This window comes from Hemitrygon akajei, unplaced genomic scaffold, assembly GCF_048418815.1.
Source record: "Hemitrygon akajei unplaced genomic scaffold, sHemAka1.3 Scf000180, whole genome shotgun sequence".
Taxonomy (NCBI): Eukaryota; Metazoa; Chordata; class Chondrichthyes; order Myliobatiformes; family Dasyatidae; genus Hemitrygon; species Hemitrygon akajei.
Window position 1 is genome coordinate 435,807 of NW_027332066.1, and position 18,140 is coordinate 453,946.

The 18,140-nt window shown below is 44.0% G+C and overlaps 2 protein-coding genes across 2 annotated transcripts in view; both read left to right on the top strand.

Moving 5' to 3' along the window:
• The window catches only part of LOC140724258 (NACHT, LRR and PYD domains-containing protein 3-like), a 297,596-nt gene that overhangs the window by 226,607 nt on the left and 52,849 nt on the right, over positions 1–18,140 (top strand). The window lies entirely within an intron of this gene.
• Positions 7,512–18,140, top strand: part of LOC140724262 (uncharacterized) — a 33,081-nt gene continuing 22,452 nt past the window's right edge. The window contains exon 1 of the mRNA XM_073038735.1: positions 7,512–7,602. Coding sequence (XP_072894836.1) covers positions 7,512–7,602 — 91 coding nt within the window. The remainder of the gene's footprint in view (positions 7,603–18,140) is intronic.

Here is an 18,140-nt window from a genome sequence, read left to right on the forward strand (position 1 = left end):
GTGTGTGTGTGTGTGTGTGTGTGTGTGTGTGTGTGTGTGTGTGTGTGTGTGTGTGTGTGTGTGTGTGTGTGTGTGTGTGTGTGTGTGTGTGTGTGTGTGTGTTTCTTTCCCTTTCCAACTCATATTCCATCTCCGGACTGCTCCGCTTTGTCCTTTCATATCTTCCTCTTTATCTCCGTTCAGCTCCTGAGGTCCCGTGAAAATCCGTTTCCTCTGTTCCCTTTTTCTCTCTGTCCACACGTCCGGTTCCGTTCGGAACAGGTTTTAATCTCATTGCAGACGAGTGAGTTTCACCGTGAGGGAGACATGATCGGGCTGGAACATGGCGTGTGTGCGTTCTTTTCCTTCTTTTTCAACTCCATCTCCATCTCCGACCTGCTCCCCCGTTGTCCCCGCATCTCTCCGGCTTTACCTCTGTTCACATCCCGAGGCCCCGTGACGGTCTGTTTCTTTCCCTCTCCGTCTGTTCTCTGTTTCTCTCTGACCACACCTTTCGTCCGGTCGTATACTACATAAATCGCATTGCTGGAATATATATTTAAGTTGATAATAAATGCAGTTTGAAATTTAATGAACTTCCAGAGGAACAGGAAATAGTTATCCGTTCTTTCTCTCTCGAACTAGCTGAGCTCTACCTGGAAGGTTTATTTATTTTTTCTAAAATGAAAGAATGATACCGAAAATCCGAATTAAAAATTCCTTTAAAAGATGTAGCGCTCGCTGACGGAACATTACTCACTCTGTTGTATTTCTAGCTCCGTCTCACTAGTCTGCCCTGCAACCGATCAGCGTTGTAGAACACCGGTGATTCTCCTCGTCGGGGTTGACGGAAGTTAGAGTCGACACGACAGATATCTTTCCGAGCGCAGAATAGATTTATGCATCTCGCGCCAGTTATTACCAACTCAACGCTTTATCATAAATAATGTTTCCAGTGATACTTAATGATTGTGTCCCATCTCCGGCCACCGTGAACACAAAAGCAGTGTGAATCCCAAGCGACGTCATTTTAGTCTTGTCCAATTTAATTCACAAACAGATTGAGTGGCTTAAAGACTACAACAAAATAGCTTGGCAAGATTAAATGACAGACCATTGCATTCCGGAGTTGGTAATGAATTGAGGTTAATTTTGTCACGTGTCTGCAGCGCAGTTTCCAATGCTGTTGACTGTTGTCCAAGTCTAATCGCAAACTGGAGAACATCTGCAGACGCTGGAAATCAAAGTAATACCCACACAATCCTAAGGAGCTAAGCAAGCCGGGCAGAATCTATGCAAAAGAGTAAACAGTCAATGTCCCGGGCCGACACACTTCATCAGGGAGATCCCATTTAATAGGATCGGACGTTTCTACCATAATTATATGTATAAGGTGATGAGCGGCATTGATCGTGTGGATAACCAGAGGCTTCTTTCCCAGGGACAAACTGGCTAAAACGCGGGGTGTACTATTAAGGTGCTTGGGAATAGGTACCGAGGGAATGTCAGAGTCCAGTTTTCACACAGAGAGTGTTGGATGCGTGGAAAACACTGCCGGCGGCGGTGATGGAAGCGAATACAATAGGGTCTTTAAGAGCCTCTCGGACAGGTACATGGAACTTTGAGAAGTAGAGGTCTATGCACCAGGGAAATCCAAGGCAGTTTCTAGAGTGGGTTTCATGGTGGGCACAACATTGTGGGCCGAAGGGCCTGTAATGGGCTGTAGGTTTCTATGTTCTATGTTTTTTAATTGTAGTGTAGGTGACAGATTTTAGACACCCAGGCATGCCTCTTACAACTGCCGGTAATTGTGCAGAGCACTATGCACTGGGTTGTCTGCGGCCCCGTGTCGTTCGGTTAAACTGCCATCAGTAAACCCTTGGCATGCTCTCTTGCTAATCCCCCTTAAGTATTGCAAAAAAAAGTCACTCATTATCACGAGCTGATTTTGGAACTGGTAAACTAAGAGGATTACCGGGACTGCAGGTTGGTACAAACCCTTCCTGATCGAATAGTGCTTTATGACAGGTTTCATGCTTTACATTGTCTCCAGTGACAAATCATATTGCCGTATAGAGGGTAGAATAGCAACGGTCTTCGTGCGGTGGGGCGGAATGTACAAGACCCTCGTGATGTTTGTGTATCACCCACCGAGAGGGAGGTGCCTGCGAAAGACACGCGTGTACGATATGCTCAGGCAAAGCGGGGGGAGCAAAGATGTCAAACTTTGTTTTAACGATGAAGAAGGAAATATTATGCATCCAGCCTGAGCGGAATGAAGTTGTAGAGTAGCGTTAGTATTAGGCAGAGTTATACACTGTGTGCGGTTTAACTCCTGTAAAGTCTGAAGCACGAGTTCGAGTAGTTGAGAAGTTGCAGTCTTTTCTGACTATAGTGACATGAGGGATTGGATATGGCAATTTAAATCGTTGATTCTGTTGTTCACTCAAAAACCCTTCTGCCACTTTGTCCTTTGGACCATAATAGATGTGTTCAGTTGCATAAAGAGTTTCTGCTCTGTTAGTCACGGAAAGGAGCTTCTGGTAATCGCTCGGCTGAGATGTTTCAGTGTATCGGGCGGTGCGATGGAAATGCATCAGAGGCTGACATGTCAGAATAAACTGTCGTAGATAACACGCGTCGCTGGGCAGTTTAAGAGTGTCCGTACCGTCAGTACAGTAGCGCAGATTTGTCCTGCAAGACTATTCCAGCAGAAAATTCCCATCTATCAGCGAATACATAGACACATAGAAAACCTACAGCACAGTACAGGCCATTACTCCAAGCGGGGTCTGACAAGGGTGATAGATGGATAGATAGATAGATAGATAGATAGATAGATAGATAGATAGATAGATAGATAGATAGATAGATAGATAGATAGATAGATATATACTTTATTCATCCCCATGGGGTAATACAACATTTTTTCCAATGTCCCATACACTTATTGTAGCAAAACTAATTACATACAATACTTAACTCAGTAAAAATATGATATGCATCTAAAGTCACCCTCTCAAACAGCATTAATAAATAGCTTTTAAAAAGTTCTTAAATACATTGAATGGTAACTTAAGCTCAGTCCTAACCCCGACACTGTAACATATCTTACTCCTGGCGGTTGAATTGTAAAGCCGAATGGCATTGGGGAGTATTGATCTCTTCATCCTGTCTGAGGAGCATTGCATCGATAGCAACCTGTCGCTGAAACTGCCTCTCTGCCTCTGGATGGTGCTATGCAGAGGATGTTCAGGGTTTTTCATGACTGACCGTAGCCTACTCAGCGCCCTTCGCTCTGCTACCGATGTTATACTCTCCAGTACTTTGCCCACGACAGAGCCCGCCTTCCTTACCAGCTTATTAAGACGTGAGGCGTCCCTCTTCTTAATGCTTCCTCCCCAACACAATGAAGAGGGCGCTCTCCACAACTGACCTATAGAACATCTTCAGCATCTCACTACAAACATTGAATGACGCCAACCTTCTAAGGAAGTACAGTCGACTCTGTGCCTTCCTGCACAAGGCATCTGTGTTGGTAGTCCAGTCTAGCTTCTCGACTAACTGCACTCCCAGATATTACCTCTCGGCTTTGAAACTCAATCCCAGGGTTGATGAAGACCAATGCACCGTACGCTTTCATAACCACAGAGTCAACCTGCGCAGCTGCTTAGAGGGTCCTATCGACTCGGCCCCAAGGCCCCTCGGATCCTTCACAATGCCAAGAGTCTTATCATTAATGCATTCAGAAACGAGAAATACAGTCGGTTATGTTTCCTCCTGATTTTTGCCTGCACCTGGCAACCTGTCGAAAATAATTATGCTGATGAGATGCCTTACAGAGTCCCCTTTAATCACTTTCCATTGATAACGTTGTCTCCGTCATTATCGTTTCTCATTCTATTCCTCTGGGGACGTTCCTTGCACTGCAGGTCACGTGGGTTCCGCACACCCCTTTCAATAACATGTGAACATATCCAGCCGAGGGGTTATAAATTTCACAAATTTGTCCCACGGCGCGAACTTCGGACGGGGTCCACGGCCGGATTACAGCGGAGGTGCCAATCATAATTTTTTTGGATATTGTGTAACAGGATCGACTTCTGAATTCGCTTTTTATTTCCCCCCCGGTCCCTGTTCTAATACGCAAATTATAGTCATGTCCCATTTTTCAGTCCCCTCGACCGGTGCAGAAGTGACCCTAAAAGTGGGCTCATATTTCCTTCGATATTTCTTTATCTTGCGGGTTGTTCCCCCCCCCCCCCACCCCGCCCCTCTGTTTAGGTTAACTGAACGTTATCAGGCGGGGTCGTGTGTTTGATTCTGTCGTATAGCTTCTGCTAGCATTAAAACTTTGTCCAGTCCTCATTCCGGCCTGTGCTCAGGTTGTCTAGGTGAGGATATAAGCACTGAGACGCCTCCCCTTTCTTTCTGTCCTCATTCCGGCCTGGGCTCAGGCTGTCTAGGTGAGGATATAAGCACTGAGACGCCTCCCCTTTCTTTCTGTCCTCATTCCGACCTGGGCTCAGGCTGTCTAGGTGAGGATATAAGCACTGAGCCGCCTCCCCTTTCTTTCTGTCCTCATTCCGGCCTGGGCTCAGGCTGTCTAAGTGAGGATATAAGCACTGAGATGCCTCCCCTTTCTTTTGTTTGGACATGGTTGTGTCAGTCAGTCTATTTTTATTTATTGCGAGGCTGATTTCGCTTAGCTACCTCCAGCACTTATTCAGGTTCAGTCAAGTTTATGATCATTTAACCACACTCACGCACACCAACACACTCGACCCAGGGTGCATTTAATTGTCTATGACTCAGAAGACTCCCATAGAGCCACCGTCTTTCTGTCCAACCACACAAGCCACTAGTAAAAGGAATCACATTTCTAGTATATCCACTTTTGAACCAGACCTCATCAGCAGGGAGATTGGCGGCACCAGCGGCTCTCCCCGGGATTCCTTTCCTCGTTCAACCTTCTGGTTCTTTTTTTCTCGTTTTCTTCTTTACCATTACAGATAACACTCTCTCCCACTCCCCGCATTTCACTCATCAACATGACTATCATTACTTGCCATCTTCCTTCAATCTATTTACCTGGTTTTCATCTTTATCTGTACAGGAAACTCTCTCCCCCGCATTCCTGATCAACTTTACTACTTCCCATCTGCCTTCAATTAACTTACCTGGTCCTGCAAAGGAAAGACGGTCAGTCGCAGGCAGAAGCGTGAACGAAATTTCGTTACATTCGTCTCTTCAAGTCTTATTTATATCTACTGGCTTTATTTACTAATCGGAGAACACCTGGGGTGTGGCTACGACCCAGATCCGGACTTCCTTAGTTCACACAACACTTCACATAATACTGCGGTCTTTCCTACTTGGTTCCGCCGATCGCATCCTTTCTACCCGGTCATGGGCCAGGATCAGGGAGGCTCAAAGCGGAACACCCAACGGGGAGCGAACTCGAAATTGCCTCTGCGGGTGAGTTTCACCGTGAGGGAGATATGATCGGGCTGGAACATGGCGTGTGTGCGTTCCTTTCCTTCTTTTTCAACTCCATCTCCATCTTCGACCTGCTCCCTCGTTGTCCCCGCATCTCTCCGGCTTTATCTCTGTTCACATCCCGAGGCCCCGTCACAGTCTGTTTCTCTCCCTCTGTTTCCCTCTGTTCTCTGTTTCTCTCTGACCACAAATTTGTCCCATAGCCCGAGCTTCGGACAGGATCCACGGCCGGACTACCGCGATGATACTAATCACATTTATTTGGATATGGTGTAACAGGATTTATTTCTGACTTCAGTTCTTTTTTCTTTCTCCCCGTTTTCTGTTTTAATAAGCAAATTGCAGTCACGTTTTATTCTTTTCAGCCCCTTCCACCAGTGCACAAGCGACAATGAAAATGCACTCATTTTTCCTTGGATAGTTCATTGTCTTGCGGTTTGTCCCCCTTCTGCTCTTTCTCATCCCAGTCTCTCCGTACACACACATCTCGCACTTCCCCGAGGCTCTTTCTCCCCCATCCCGCCGTACATTGAGCCCTGTCTCTCTTCACTGTGTCTCTTTCCCATCTCTCTCCCTTCCTCTCTATACCATTCCAGTCTCTCTACTCCATCTACCGGTCTCTCCCCCGCACTCTCTTAGCCTCCCTGACCTCGCTACCCTTCAGAAATCTCTCATCACCCCGTCCTCTCTGTCCATCCCAGTTCCTTCTCTCCCGATCACATTCTCCCCATTGCTCTCTCGTACCTCACCGGCCTCTCTCCCGTTTCTCTTCTCCATTCTTCCCTCACGTCTCTCTCTCCCAGATTCTTCCTCTATCCTGTCTTTCTGTCCCAAAATCTTCCTCTCGCTTTTACCTAGTCTCTCTCTCTCCCTCCCCCAGCCTCCCTTCCCGGCCACTCTCTCGCTCTCTCCTTGGTCTCTTTCTCCCCCAGTATGGCTCCATGGCATGCCTCTCCCCCAATCTTTGTCTCGAATCCGTCTACTCTGGCCCTCGCCCTCTCCCCTCGCCTTCTCGCCCGTCGCGCTCCCCCCCATCTCCTTCCCTGTCTATTTCGTCCAATGTCATTATCCCTAGTCCAGTCTATCTTTCCACAATCTGTCTCTTACCCTTCAGTCCCTCTCTCAACTCAATACGTTTCACTCTCTCTCTAATCGTCCACTCTCTCCCTTAGTCTCTCTGACCATGTCTCCCTCCGCGTGCCTCCCTCTCCCTCCAGTGTCACTAAATCCCCTAGCGCTCTCTACCCAGTCCTACTCTACGTCTCTCTCTCTCTCTCCTCCTGTCTTTCTCTCTCCGAGTCTCTCTACTGGGACCCTCACTAAACGTCTTTCACTCCAACATCGCTCACCCAGTCTCTCTCTCTCTGTCTGCTGGGATCCTCACTACCCCGTCTTTCACCCTAGTATCGCTCTGCCACACCCTCTTTCTCCTTACCCAGTCACGCTCACATTCCCCAGTTACTCACTTTGCCCCACTTTCGCGTCTCCCAGCCTTACTCTTATCACCCGCACAGCGGTCTTCTTCCTCCCCCTCAGTTTTCCTCTCCATATCCCAGGCTCTCTCCCCGTCTCTTTCCATACCCCAGTCTCTTTCCACCAGTCTCCACTCCCGAGTTTATTTGTACCCTCAGTCTATCTCCTTAGTCTACCCCTCCCCACTATCTGTTTCTCCTGTCTCCCGCCACCACGTCACTTCATCAATCGTTTCTCTTTCACCCTGCCTCTCTCCGCAATCCCGTCTTATTTTCTCGCCGGTTCTCTCTCACTGCTGCTCCCTGTCTATTCGTTTGTTACTTTCCCGTTGCTCTCTCCCACGTTAATCTCACTTTCTGTTTGTCTCTCTCCGCCACGTTTCTCTCCTCTGGCTTTCTCCACTTCTATCGCTCCCTCGCGTCCCCCAGATGAGGTGATTCAATTCAAATTGGAATTTAACAAAGGGAAACTGAAGGCAGATATATCAGTGGAGTAATTTGAATTACAGAGTCTTGAGAGAGGAGCTGGTCAATATTGCTTGGAAAAGAACATTGGCAGGGATGACGGCACAGCAGCAATGGCTGGGTTTTCTGGAAGCATTTGGGAACGCGAATGATATGTACATCAAAAAAGGGAAGAAGTATTCTAAAGGTAATATGACACAACCATGGCTATTATGAAAAGTCAAAGCCAACATAAAACTCAGAAGAAACTTATAGAAGAAAAGTGATAAAGTAATGGTAATCTCGTTGAAAGTAGAAGGCAACTAACGAAGTAATTAAGGTATGATGACTTCGAAATGATGGAATACGACAGTAAGCTAGCCCACAATTTGAAGGGGATACCAGAAGTTTCTTCAGCTATATGAAAAATAAACGAGACGCGATATTGGACATCAGACCGCTTGATAACGATGCTGGAGAAGTAGCAGTAGCAGGACAGGAGAGAGGCGAGCGAATTGAATAAGTGTTTTGCATCTGTCTTCAATGTAGAAGACACTACTAGCGGTGTAGCAGCGGTGTACTCTCTCCCCGCTTTTCCCAGCCCAGTTTCCCTTTCCACAATCTGCCTCTTACGCCTCAGTCCCTCTCTTACCTCAGTGCCTGTTTCACCTCCTGTCTCTTTCATTCTCCAGTCTCTCCCCCAGTCTCTCTCACTCTTTCTATCTCCCCGTGTCTCCCTCTCCCTCCAGTGTCACTAACTCTCCTGTGATCCCTAACCTGTTCTTTTCCCCGTCCCTCCTCCTGTCTTCCTCTCTCCCAGTCTCTCTTACCCTCTCTCCCTCTCTTCAGGAACCCCACTACCCCTCTTTCACCCCAATCTCTCCCTACCACACTCTCTTTCTCCTACCCCAGTCACACTCTCGTTCCCCAGTGTCTTTCCGCCCCAATGTCGCTTCTCCCATCCCTTCTCTGATCACTTGTGCACTGGAGTCTCCCTCTTCTCCCTCTTACCCTTGAGTTCCTCTCTCCATACCTGAGTCTGGCTGATCCCAGACTTTAGTGTCTGACATGTCTTGTGGCAGCTATGGCTGAGATTTCAGGTGAGTTTTCTTTTCAACAGTGTCTTTCTCTTTGCCAATCTCCCATAAAGCTGCGACTGGTGAACCACCCAGTCAACAGTTGTTGTATGGGTACCCTCTGCCATCTCAGCCATTGAAGCTTGTACGTCGTCCAGAGTTGTCAGAAGTCCCTCGCGGTCTTCCTTCAATAGTCCCGTTCTTGCACAGATCACTCAGTTTTTGAGGAATGCCTGCTCAAGGGGTTTAGAATTGTGCCAGGTTCCTTCCACTTCCTGATTATTGAATTAACTCTACTCTAAGGGACATTCAGTGACTTGGAAATTTTCTTATATCCGTCTCTTGGCATGTGCTGTTCAATAACCTTTCCGCGGAGGTGCTTGGAGTGTTCTTTTGGCTTCATGATGTAGTTTTATCATTACAAGTGTATCTTTACTACAATCGATTGAAACACGTTGACTGCACAGAGGCGATCGCCAGTAAACTAATTATTTCAGTTCTGAAACTAACTGGCTGCAGCAGTCATGATACGGTGTGCCGTTTTAACGGGAGCGAATACTCACGCAAACAATTATTTTGTGTTTTATATTTGTAATTAATTTAGATCACGTTGTAGAGATCTGTTTGCACTTTGACATGACGCGACTTTTTCTGTTCATCAGTGTTAAAAAGTCCAAATTAAATCCATTGCGATGTGGTGCTGTACAACAATAAAACATTGAAACTTCCAAGGGGGCGAATACTTTTCATATCTCTGTATGGATAAGTTTAAACTCTTGAGATTGATTATTCAATGATGCAATGGTGGAAAAAAGGAGCTGTTGATCTGGGTAGATACGATGCTGCTGCGAAGCAAAAATGGATTCGTTCTGGTTTGGAAAGCTCTGGAGAGAGCCTGGGTTTATCTCTTTGCAGGATGAGAGGTGACATTATAGAGTTATGCACGATTGTACGAGGCACAGATAGACTCAACCGCGTGTGCCTTTTGTTCCCCTGATGAAATTACTAATACGAGGGGGAAAATATAGCGGGTGTGTGGTTATAGTATTTCCATACAAGGAGAGGTAGGTGGAGAGAAAGCGCTGCCGAAGATGATGATAGAAGCTGATATATTGGGTACGATTAAACAAACGTTGGCACATACATGCTCTCAGTTTTATGTATAATTTCTGTAATTGTGCTTTTCACGGTGAACTGCTGACGATTGCGTTTCTATCGCGGGGTAAGACCACAATCTCTAAAACTGTCACCCGTCATCAGGCGGCCATGTCAGTGACAGGCCGAGCGGTCATTTTCTTCAGCGTTATATTGCTGGAAATTCTGAAGGCTTCTCTGTGCAGAATACACGTCCTTTTACTGCAGGCCGCCACAGGTTATTCTGTTTGCTTCAACGTCGCTTTCACCTCTGATCGATTTGTGACCATTTGGTTTCAGGATCCAAACGTGAAGTATTGCACTGGGAGAGCGGCGACTGTGGTTCTGAACTGTGTGTCTTCGCTAAATAACGTGTTCCGGTTCTTCATGGTCCAAGATATATGTATAACACAGTGTGGCCTTGCATGCAAAGGTGGGAGCTACTGGGTTCACTATTCTGGACAGTAATCGATGCCTTTCTTTACGTTTTTTTAACTGTTATCCCATTTCTCGCTGTTTAACCTGTCTAATGCCTTTACTATCACGAATAACTTAGTGGCCAGTAGAGTCCGCGGCGACATCCGAGATCCCCACAATGATCAGAGTCCAGAGACCCGGAGATGCGGAGCCCCAGGTAATCCCTCATTTTACTGCTGGTCGCCTCGGGAAATTTCATCCTGTCATGGGCCTTGTATGGGGCGATGGCTCTCTGAAACAGGGTGGTTCATGCAGCGGTCGTCCCACATTGTTTGCAGGTACCTTCATTTTCCATGAACTGTGCTACATGCTGCAACATCTGAGCTCTTTACCTCGTCTGTCAGACTGAGCTCAGGGAGAAGCTGGAGGAGGTGCATGATTCTCCCCTGACACTCATGTTGAAAACTATTCGGCACTGAGGGTCCACGTGGCAACCGAGTATCTCTTCTGCTGTCAAGAAGCTGTTGTCCATTGATTAACTGTGTCGCTCCAAATTCTCCCTTGATGGATGGACACAACTCTCTATTTTCAGATCTTCATGTCCCTCGCTCTTCCCCGAGGATCTGTACCAACCTCATCCATTGTCCTCTGCAACTTTGTTCATTTCGTTAAGGAGGCTGAAACACCAGGTAACCTCTCGAATGCATCACATAGAGTAGACTAGAACCACACACATAATCCCAAATGTTAGCGCTAGGAACGAACGAGGGTTGCGCCAAACAAACAAAGTAAGTATAGAACACATTGAATATCGAGCAATGCTGCTGTTTTTTTTTTAAACACTTTATTTAGAATGTTCAGTTTTACAAAGACAAAACATATTGAAGACACACAAAGCAATACCAAGATGATGTAGCTCCAGGTGGAGCACAGAGAAAACAAATCAAAAACAAAAAACAAAAAGGCTGCCAGACAATTTACAAAACTACATAAATTGACTTTCAAAAAAAGTTGACACAATAGTGGTATCACGGAAACAATGTGAAATAAAATGAGTAAAGGAATCCGGTTCGACACCACACCCACTCATGGGACTAGACAGGTCAAGGTCACAATGTATGTGAGGTCATATGACACTGAGCCAAGAAAGGTCCCCTTATTCTCTCAAATATATTCTATGTACTGGGTTTGAGCAGGCTCAGTCTTTCCATTTGTATATTAGACAACATCTCCTTGAGCCTGTGAGCAAAGGTGGGTGGAGTAGTAGACTTCCAGGTCAGAAGAATAAGTTTCTTAGTCACCACCATTCCTAGATGCAGAGCAATCCGCATGTCGTGCGGCAACTCAAGAGTCAGTGCAGAGCATCCAAAGATGGCGAGGTCGTGATTCGGCTGAATGTCTCTACAAGAGGCTTTTGAGAGCCACTCAAAAATTGCAGCGCAAAAGTTGTATAATGTAGGGCAAAACCAGAAAACATGTGCTCGTGAGCCCTCGGCAGAGCGGCACTTGTCGCAATCAGGAGACACAGATGGGAAGATGCGATTCAGTTTTGTTTTTGAATAAAGCAATCTATGCATCACCTTGTGCTGGATTAACCTGCAGCGTTAATAGAACAACCGTGAACCCGGGACATTGCCTCCTCCCAAAGTTCCGCTGATATCTCTGAGTTCAAGTCCCTAGCCCAGGCTTCCCCAATAAAATTTGTAGAAACCAAAGGAGTAAAACAATTCTCAAATTTTGTTATTAACTGTTTGGAGTCTGGAGGGAGCAAGAGGTTTTCGAGAAAGGGATGTGTGGTGGAAATAGGCTCGAAGTGTGCGCACTTTTCCTTAAAGTAGTGTCTAACTTGGAGACAGCGAAAAATTGTGAATTTGGAAGGTTGAACTTGTGCATCTGCACAACCGCAATACACGAAAAATATTTGAGAGAATAAGGGGACCTTTCTTGGCTCAGTGTCATATTACCTCACATACATTGTGACCTTGACCTGTCTAGCCTCATGAGTGGGTGTGGTGCCTAACCGGATTCCCTTATTCCGTGATACCACTATTGCTTCAACTTTTTTTAAAAATATACGTATGTAATCTTGTAAATCAGGGGTGTCAAAGTCATTTTAGGTCACGGGGCGGATTGAGCAAAATGCAGCTTCATGCGGGCCGGATCAGTCGGACGCGTGCGAACGCAGCTTTCGTTGCCTCCGTTTTTTCAGCCTGCTCTCATGTGTCTCAGTCTCTGCTATAACTACAAAGTGTTTCACTTTACAAATTCCGTTTCTTATGAAGAAGCCTGCCGAGCAACACTGCCGAATAAACACTAAAAACCCTGAAAACCTGGTACCTGAATAAACTTAGCATTAGCCATATCATACGCCATAGGCGCTTCGATTACTGGGGCCAACTTTAATAGTAATTAGATATTATCTCGCGGGCCAAAGATAATTCCACCGCGGGCCGGATTTGGCCCGCGGACCTTGAGTTTGACATATATGTTGTAAATTGTCTGTCAGCCTTTTTGTTCTTGTTTTTGATTTGTTTTGTCTGTGCTCCACCCGGAGCTGCATTTCCTTCGTATTGTTTTGTACGTCTTCAATACGTTTTGTCTTTGTAAAACAGAAAATTGTAAATAAAGTATTAAAAAAAAGAAAATTGATGGGCAGCCGAAGAAAAAATGTGTGTGTGTGTGTGTGTGTGTGTGTGTGTGTGTGTGTGTGTGTGTGTGTGTGTGCGTGTGCGTGTGTGTGTGTGTGTGTGTGTGTGTGTGTGTGTGTGTGTGTGTGTGTGTGTTCATGTTGTAATTTATATGTATAAAATTTCTTACTCGTGCTGTGGATTTGGAAGGGTAAAGTGACGGAAAAGCCGCTGTTAATCCACCTGAGGAACAGTTTGATGCTGAAATACTGTGGTGTAGGAATATAATGGGCTGATAAGGCTGTCATTCACTGTCCCGTGGGTTACGAACACAACCATCAACACGTTTGTCTCTGGTGTGAATACCGACATGAGTTAACAAAATACCTTCTGCCGTGTATAGATTCCATTCCAATTTCATGTCATGGTTTAACATAACAATACCCGTGACCTTGGCATTACCTCCGCAATGCCCTTGAAGAAATAAATGCAGCTCCACCAAATAAGGTCACACCATCGCATAAAACCATGTTAGAAACCATTATTAGCTCTCTCTATCTCTCTGTCTGTCTGAATCTCTCTCACACTCTCTCTCTCTCACGCGCACACATTCACACACGCACAGATACTATCCCTCTCACATACACATATACACAAGCACAGAAACATAAACCCAGAACGTTCCCTCTTTCACACACACACAAACCTAAATGCAGACACCCTCCCTCTCTCTCCCCCCACCCCTAACACACAGGCAAATAAACGCCCTTGCATCTATGAAATCCTTTGCCGATCTCCCTGCCCATGACTTTCCCTTCCCACTCCGAACGCGTTGAGTCAGCATGACGATCAGGAGATAAAAGAAACAGAAGCGACATTGAAAGAGCCGCAGGACTATGTTGTAGAAACTAAGGATACTCATTGCAGAATGACACACAAACAGTAAACTGGGAGAGCAGAGAGCAATAGCCCAGGCTGCCAGAGAGCAAAGGATTCATGATTCAGTAGGTCTCAAGCTGAAAATGAAGAGATGGTTGATATGTAGTTCACATAAGATGCAGAATTGATCAGCGGGAGACGCTCATGGAGTGAGTACTGTTTCAGATCCGCTCCATAACCTTTACTTTTTCTAACCTTTGATCACCCTTATTCAACTTATTGTTACCTACACCAAAAGATTTTTGCTACTATCTCGGGTTTATCGTTAAGATTTTATTGTGAATTTTGGAAGATATGCAAACAGAAATGGCTCTTAGATCCAAAGGACGAGAACCGGTGCGAAACCCGAACGGTAATGGAAAGAAGCAAGCTCAACCGCAACGCACTGAGTTAACTTATGAACTGCTTATGGAGGTTTTGGATAGAAAATTTGAGGAACAACATCAGGCTTTTCAACAAGATATAAAGGCTTTTCAAGATTATATGGTAAAGACGGATTCAGTAATTAACCAGCAGCAAGCGCTTATCGCGTCTCTGCAACATGAAGCGCGGAAACGAGATTTGACAATTGAAAAATTGCAACAGGATTTAATTTCGACCATTAAACTGGTGGAGACACTTAAAGCCAAGAGTGTCGATTTCGAGAATCGGTCCAGAAGACAGAACCTACGCATACTTGGCCTCCCAGACGGCATAGAAAAAGGCGATCCTTCGAAATGCTTTGCTCAATTTCTAAAAGATGCGTTTCCGTCGGTTTTTCCAGAAAACCCCCCGGTACTTGACCGAGCACATAGAATTTGGAGTCGTTCACCGACGGCTTCAGATAAGCCCCCGGTGGTAATCGTCCGATTTCATTACGTACACGACAAAGAACAACTCATTCGTGAAGCTCGAAGGGCCGGGATGATTACATTTCATGAGTATTGTTTTCGTTTGGTACAAGATTTTAGCCCAGAAGTTATGAAGAAAAGGCTGCTTTTTAAACCTCTTATGTCTGAATGTTATGAGAAAAATCTAAAACCTGCGCTCTTATACCCGGCGAAGCTCAGGATTTCCCCCCCGAATGCTCCGTGTAAAGTATTCCTGTCTACCTTTGAAGCGAAAAAGTATTTGGAGGAGAATTTCCCTACTGATACAGTTACTACTCTCCATTAAATGAGTGATTCTGATCGTGAAAGATGGTTTTCGATTCCTTAAACCAGGGTTAGTCTCTGGTTATTGGTGTAGGTTTATCCTATACTTCATATTTAAGTTAAAGTGTGTTTTCGTTATATTAATCGCTTTGTCTTATACACTTTAACTACTATACTATATTCTTGTCTATTATTTTTGTTCCCTTGAAGGTATATTTTTAACCTTTCGAAGTGAATTTTTTGTTTAATATCAAGATAATGGTTTTTTGCAAAGTATTGGTTTTGTTTAAGATGGCGTTATTGTTTCTTTTTTTTCGTCTTCTTCCTATAATGCATCGCTTATCATAGTTTAAATACTTCTTGATTTGTTTGGGTTATAACCCGATTTATAAACTTTTAGTGATTATACTCCCTTTTTCTTTACAACTCAGCATATTAAGAAGCATAGTTTTTAGTACTGCGATCATAATTCTTAAAGTTCGGGTGGTTTTTTTTATACATATCCTTTAAACACGGAGTGGTCTGCCGCTGATATGGGGGTAGAGTTAGTCTCATTTTTTCTTTTTTCTAGCCATATTTTGGCTTTTTTTCTTTTTCATGTGGGGGTGGGGGTTGGTCTGTTTTCCTTTTTAATTTTTCTCTTATCAATTTGTTTTAGTTTTTTTACTTGGGCTGTTATGAACTAAAAATATGTCTACGATGTCGTCACTTCCGGGTCCGCTCTTTATTTTTGTTCCTCTTCCGGGTGCATGAGTTTATAACATGGTTAACCCTTTATATGCCAAAGGGATGACTTTAAAAACATGGCTCAAACCATTAACTTTGTGTCTTGGAATACTAATGGATTAAACCATCCGATTAAACGAAAGAAGATTTTCAAAGTATTCCAAAGACTTAATGCTCATATCATTTTTGTACAAGAAACTCATGTGAGGAAGGAGGACAAATATCGCTTTTTTAGGTCTTGGCGGGATCAACAGTATCATTCGAATTCGAATGCCAAAGTTAAGGGAGTTTCAATTTTTATTGACTCCTCTATTACATTTGTTCAACATGATATCCTTTCGGATCCGAATGGTAGATTTTTGTTAATTACGGGTTTACTCGGTAATAAAAAGGTTGCTATGGTTAATTTTTATGCCCCAAATGTGGATTGTCCTGATTTCTTTAAGTCCTTATTTACTTCTTTACCTAATTTAAATGAATATAAGTTAATAATGGGTGGTGACTTTAATTGTTGTCTAATTCCTTTGATGGACAAATCTACACCTATTCAGACTCTACCCAATAAGTCGGCCACTTAATTGATACCACCGCATGCATCGTTGCTTTGGCAATGTCCCCTTTAATGCAGCTGAAGGCCGCGCTGGCCTCGGCAGAGAGGGGAAAAGTGGTAGACCGGACCAGGGGGCGGGCCTTGTCTGCGTAATGGGGGACCCATTGGGCGTAATAGGAAAAAAAAAACCCAGGCACCGCCGGAGGGCCTTGAGAGTGGCGGGAAGAGGGAGTTCTAACAGGGGGCGCATACGGTCGGGGTCAGGGCCAATGACCCCGTTCTCCACGACATACACAAGGATAGCGAGTCGTGTGGTTCTGAACACACACTTGTCCTTGTTATAAGTGAGGTTCAAAGCATCGGCCACTTGGAAAAATCGTTGGAGGTTGGCGTCATGATCCGGCCAGTCCCGACCACAGATGGTGATGTTATCTAGATAGGGAAATGTGGCCTTTATTGAATTTATTGATACCAATAAAGCTACGTAGATCGCAGCGAACGATTCGACCACCTGATAGACTTAACCTGTAAATATACTTGGGGATTTTTTTTTAAACAAAGTGGGGGGTGAATGTGGTGAACTAGATATACCTTTTTGACTGATAATGGAGTTTTTGATATTTGGAGATTTCGTCATCCTAATGACAAAGAGTTTTCTTTTTTCTCACATGTTTATCACTCCTATTCGAGAATTGATTATTTTTTTATTGACTCTTGTTTTATTCCATCGGTAATTGGTTGTAATTATGATATTATAGCTATTTCCGACCATGCTCCATTAAAACTTTCTATTAATTTTACGGATACAGCTTTAAGTGCTAGACAATGGCGATTTGACTCTACCTTATTGCAAGAGCCGGACTTTATTAAATTTATGAAGGAACAGATCGATTTCGTCTTTTCAACTAATTCCACGGAGGATATCTCTTGCGGAATACTTTGGGACACTTTCAAAGCGTATATACGTGGACAGATTATCTCTTATTCTGCTGGTCTGAGAAAACGCATTAAGAAGGAAACTCTTTTATTGGTTGATAAAATTAAAGAGATTGACAAGAAATATTCGACTACTCCTAGCAAGGAGCTTTACAAACAAAGGGTTGAACTTCAAATGGAACATAGTTTATTACTCACATCTCCGATTGAAAATCAATTAATGAAAACCAGATCTGATTTTTATATACATAGTGATAAATCGGGAAAACTGTTAGCCAGTCAGCTGAAGAATGTTTCAGTTAAACGTCAAATCACTATGGTTCGTCAGCAGAACGGGGATTTGACAGTTAACCATGATGAGATAAATAAGTCTTTTCAAGACTTTTATACTTCCCTGTATCAATCTGAATTCCCTCAGGATCATAATACCATGTGTGATTTTCTCGGGAAATTGAATTTTCCAAAACTATCATCTGATGATCTTTCAGTAATAGATACTCCGTTTACGGATGCGGAAATTAAAGGGGTCATTTCCTCAATGAATTCTGGGAAAGCACCAGGTCCAGATGGAAACACAGTAGAATTTTTTAAATGTTTTTCTGCTACTCTATCTCCTTGGCTATGCAAGGTTTTTGAAGAAGCAATTAGATTGGGGAATTTGCCTCAATCTTTTTATAGAGCTTCCATTTCCTTAATACTGAAGAAAGATAAAGACCCTACTGATTGTGCATCTTATAGACCAATATCTTTATTGAATGTGGATTCTAAGATTTTTTCCAAGTTACTGGCTTCCAGGCTGGAGAAGGAACTACCCCAAATTATTTCGGAAGACCAAACTGGTTTTATTAAAAATCGCTATTCCTTTTTCAATGTTAGGAGATTATTGAATATTGTTTATACTCCTTCACACAATACTTCAGAATGTGTTATTTCATTAGATGCGGAGAAAGCATTTGATAGAGTTGAATGGCCTTACTTATTTTATGTGCTGAAGAAGTTTAATTTCAGTCCGAACTTTATTTCTTGGATCAAACTGATATATCAAACTCCAGTAGCCTCGGTGTTTACTAATAATCAAAGATCTCCATTTTTTCGATTATTTTGGGGCACTAGACAAGGTTGTCCTCTTAGTCCATTACTATTTAACATCGCTTTAGAACCTTTGGCAATTGCCATCAGAGAATCACAGGATATTTTGGGTATTAATC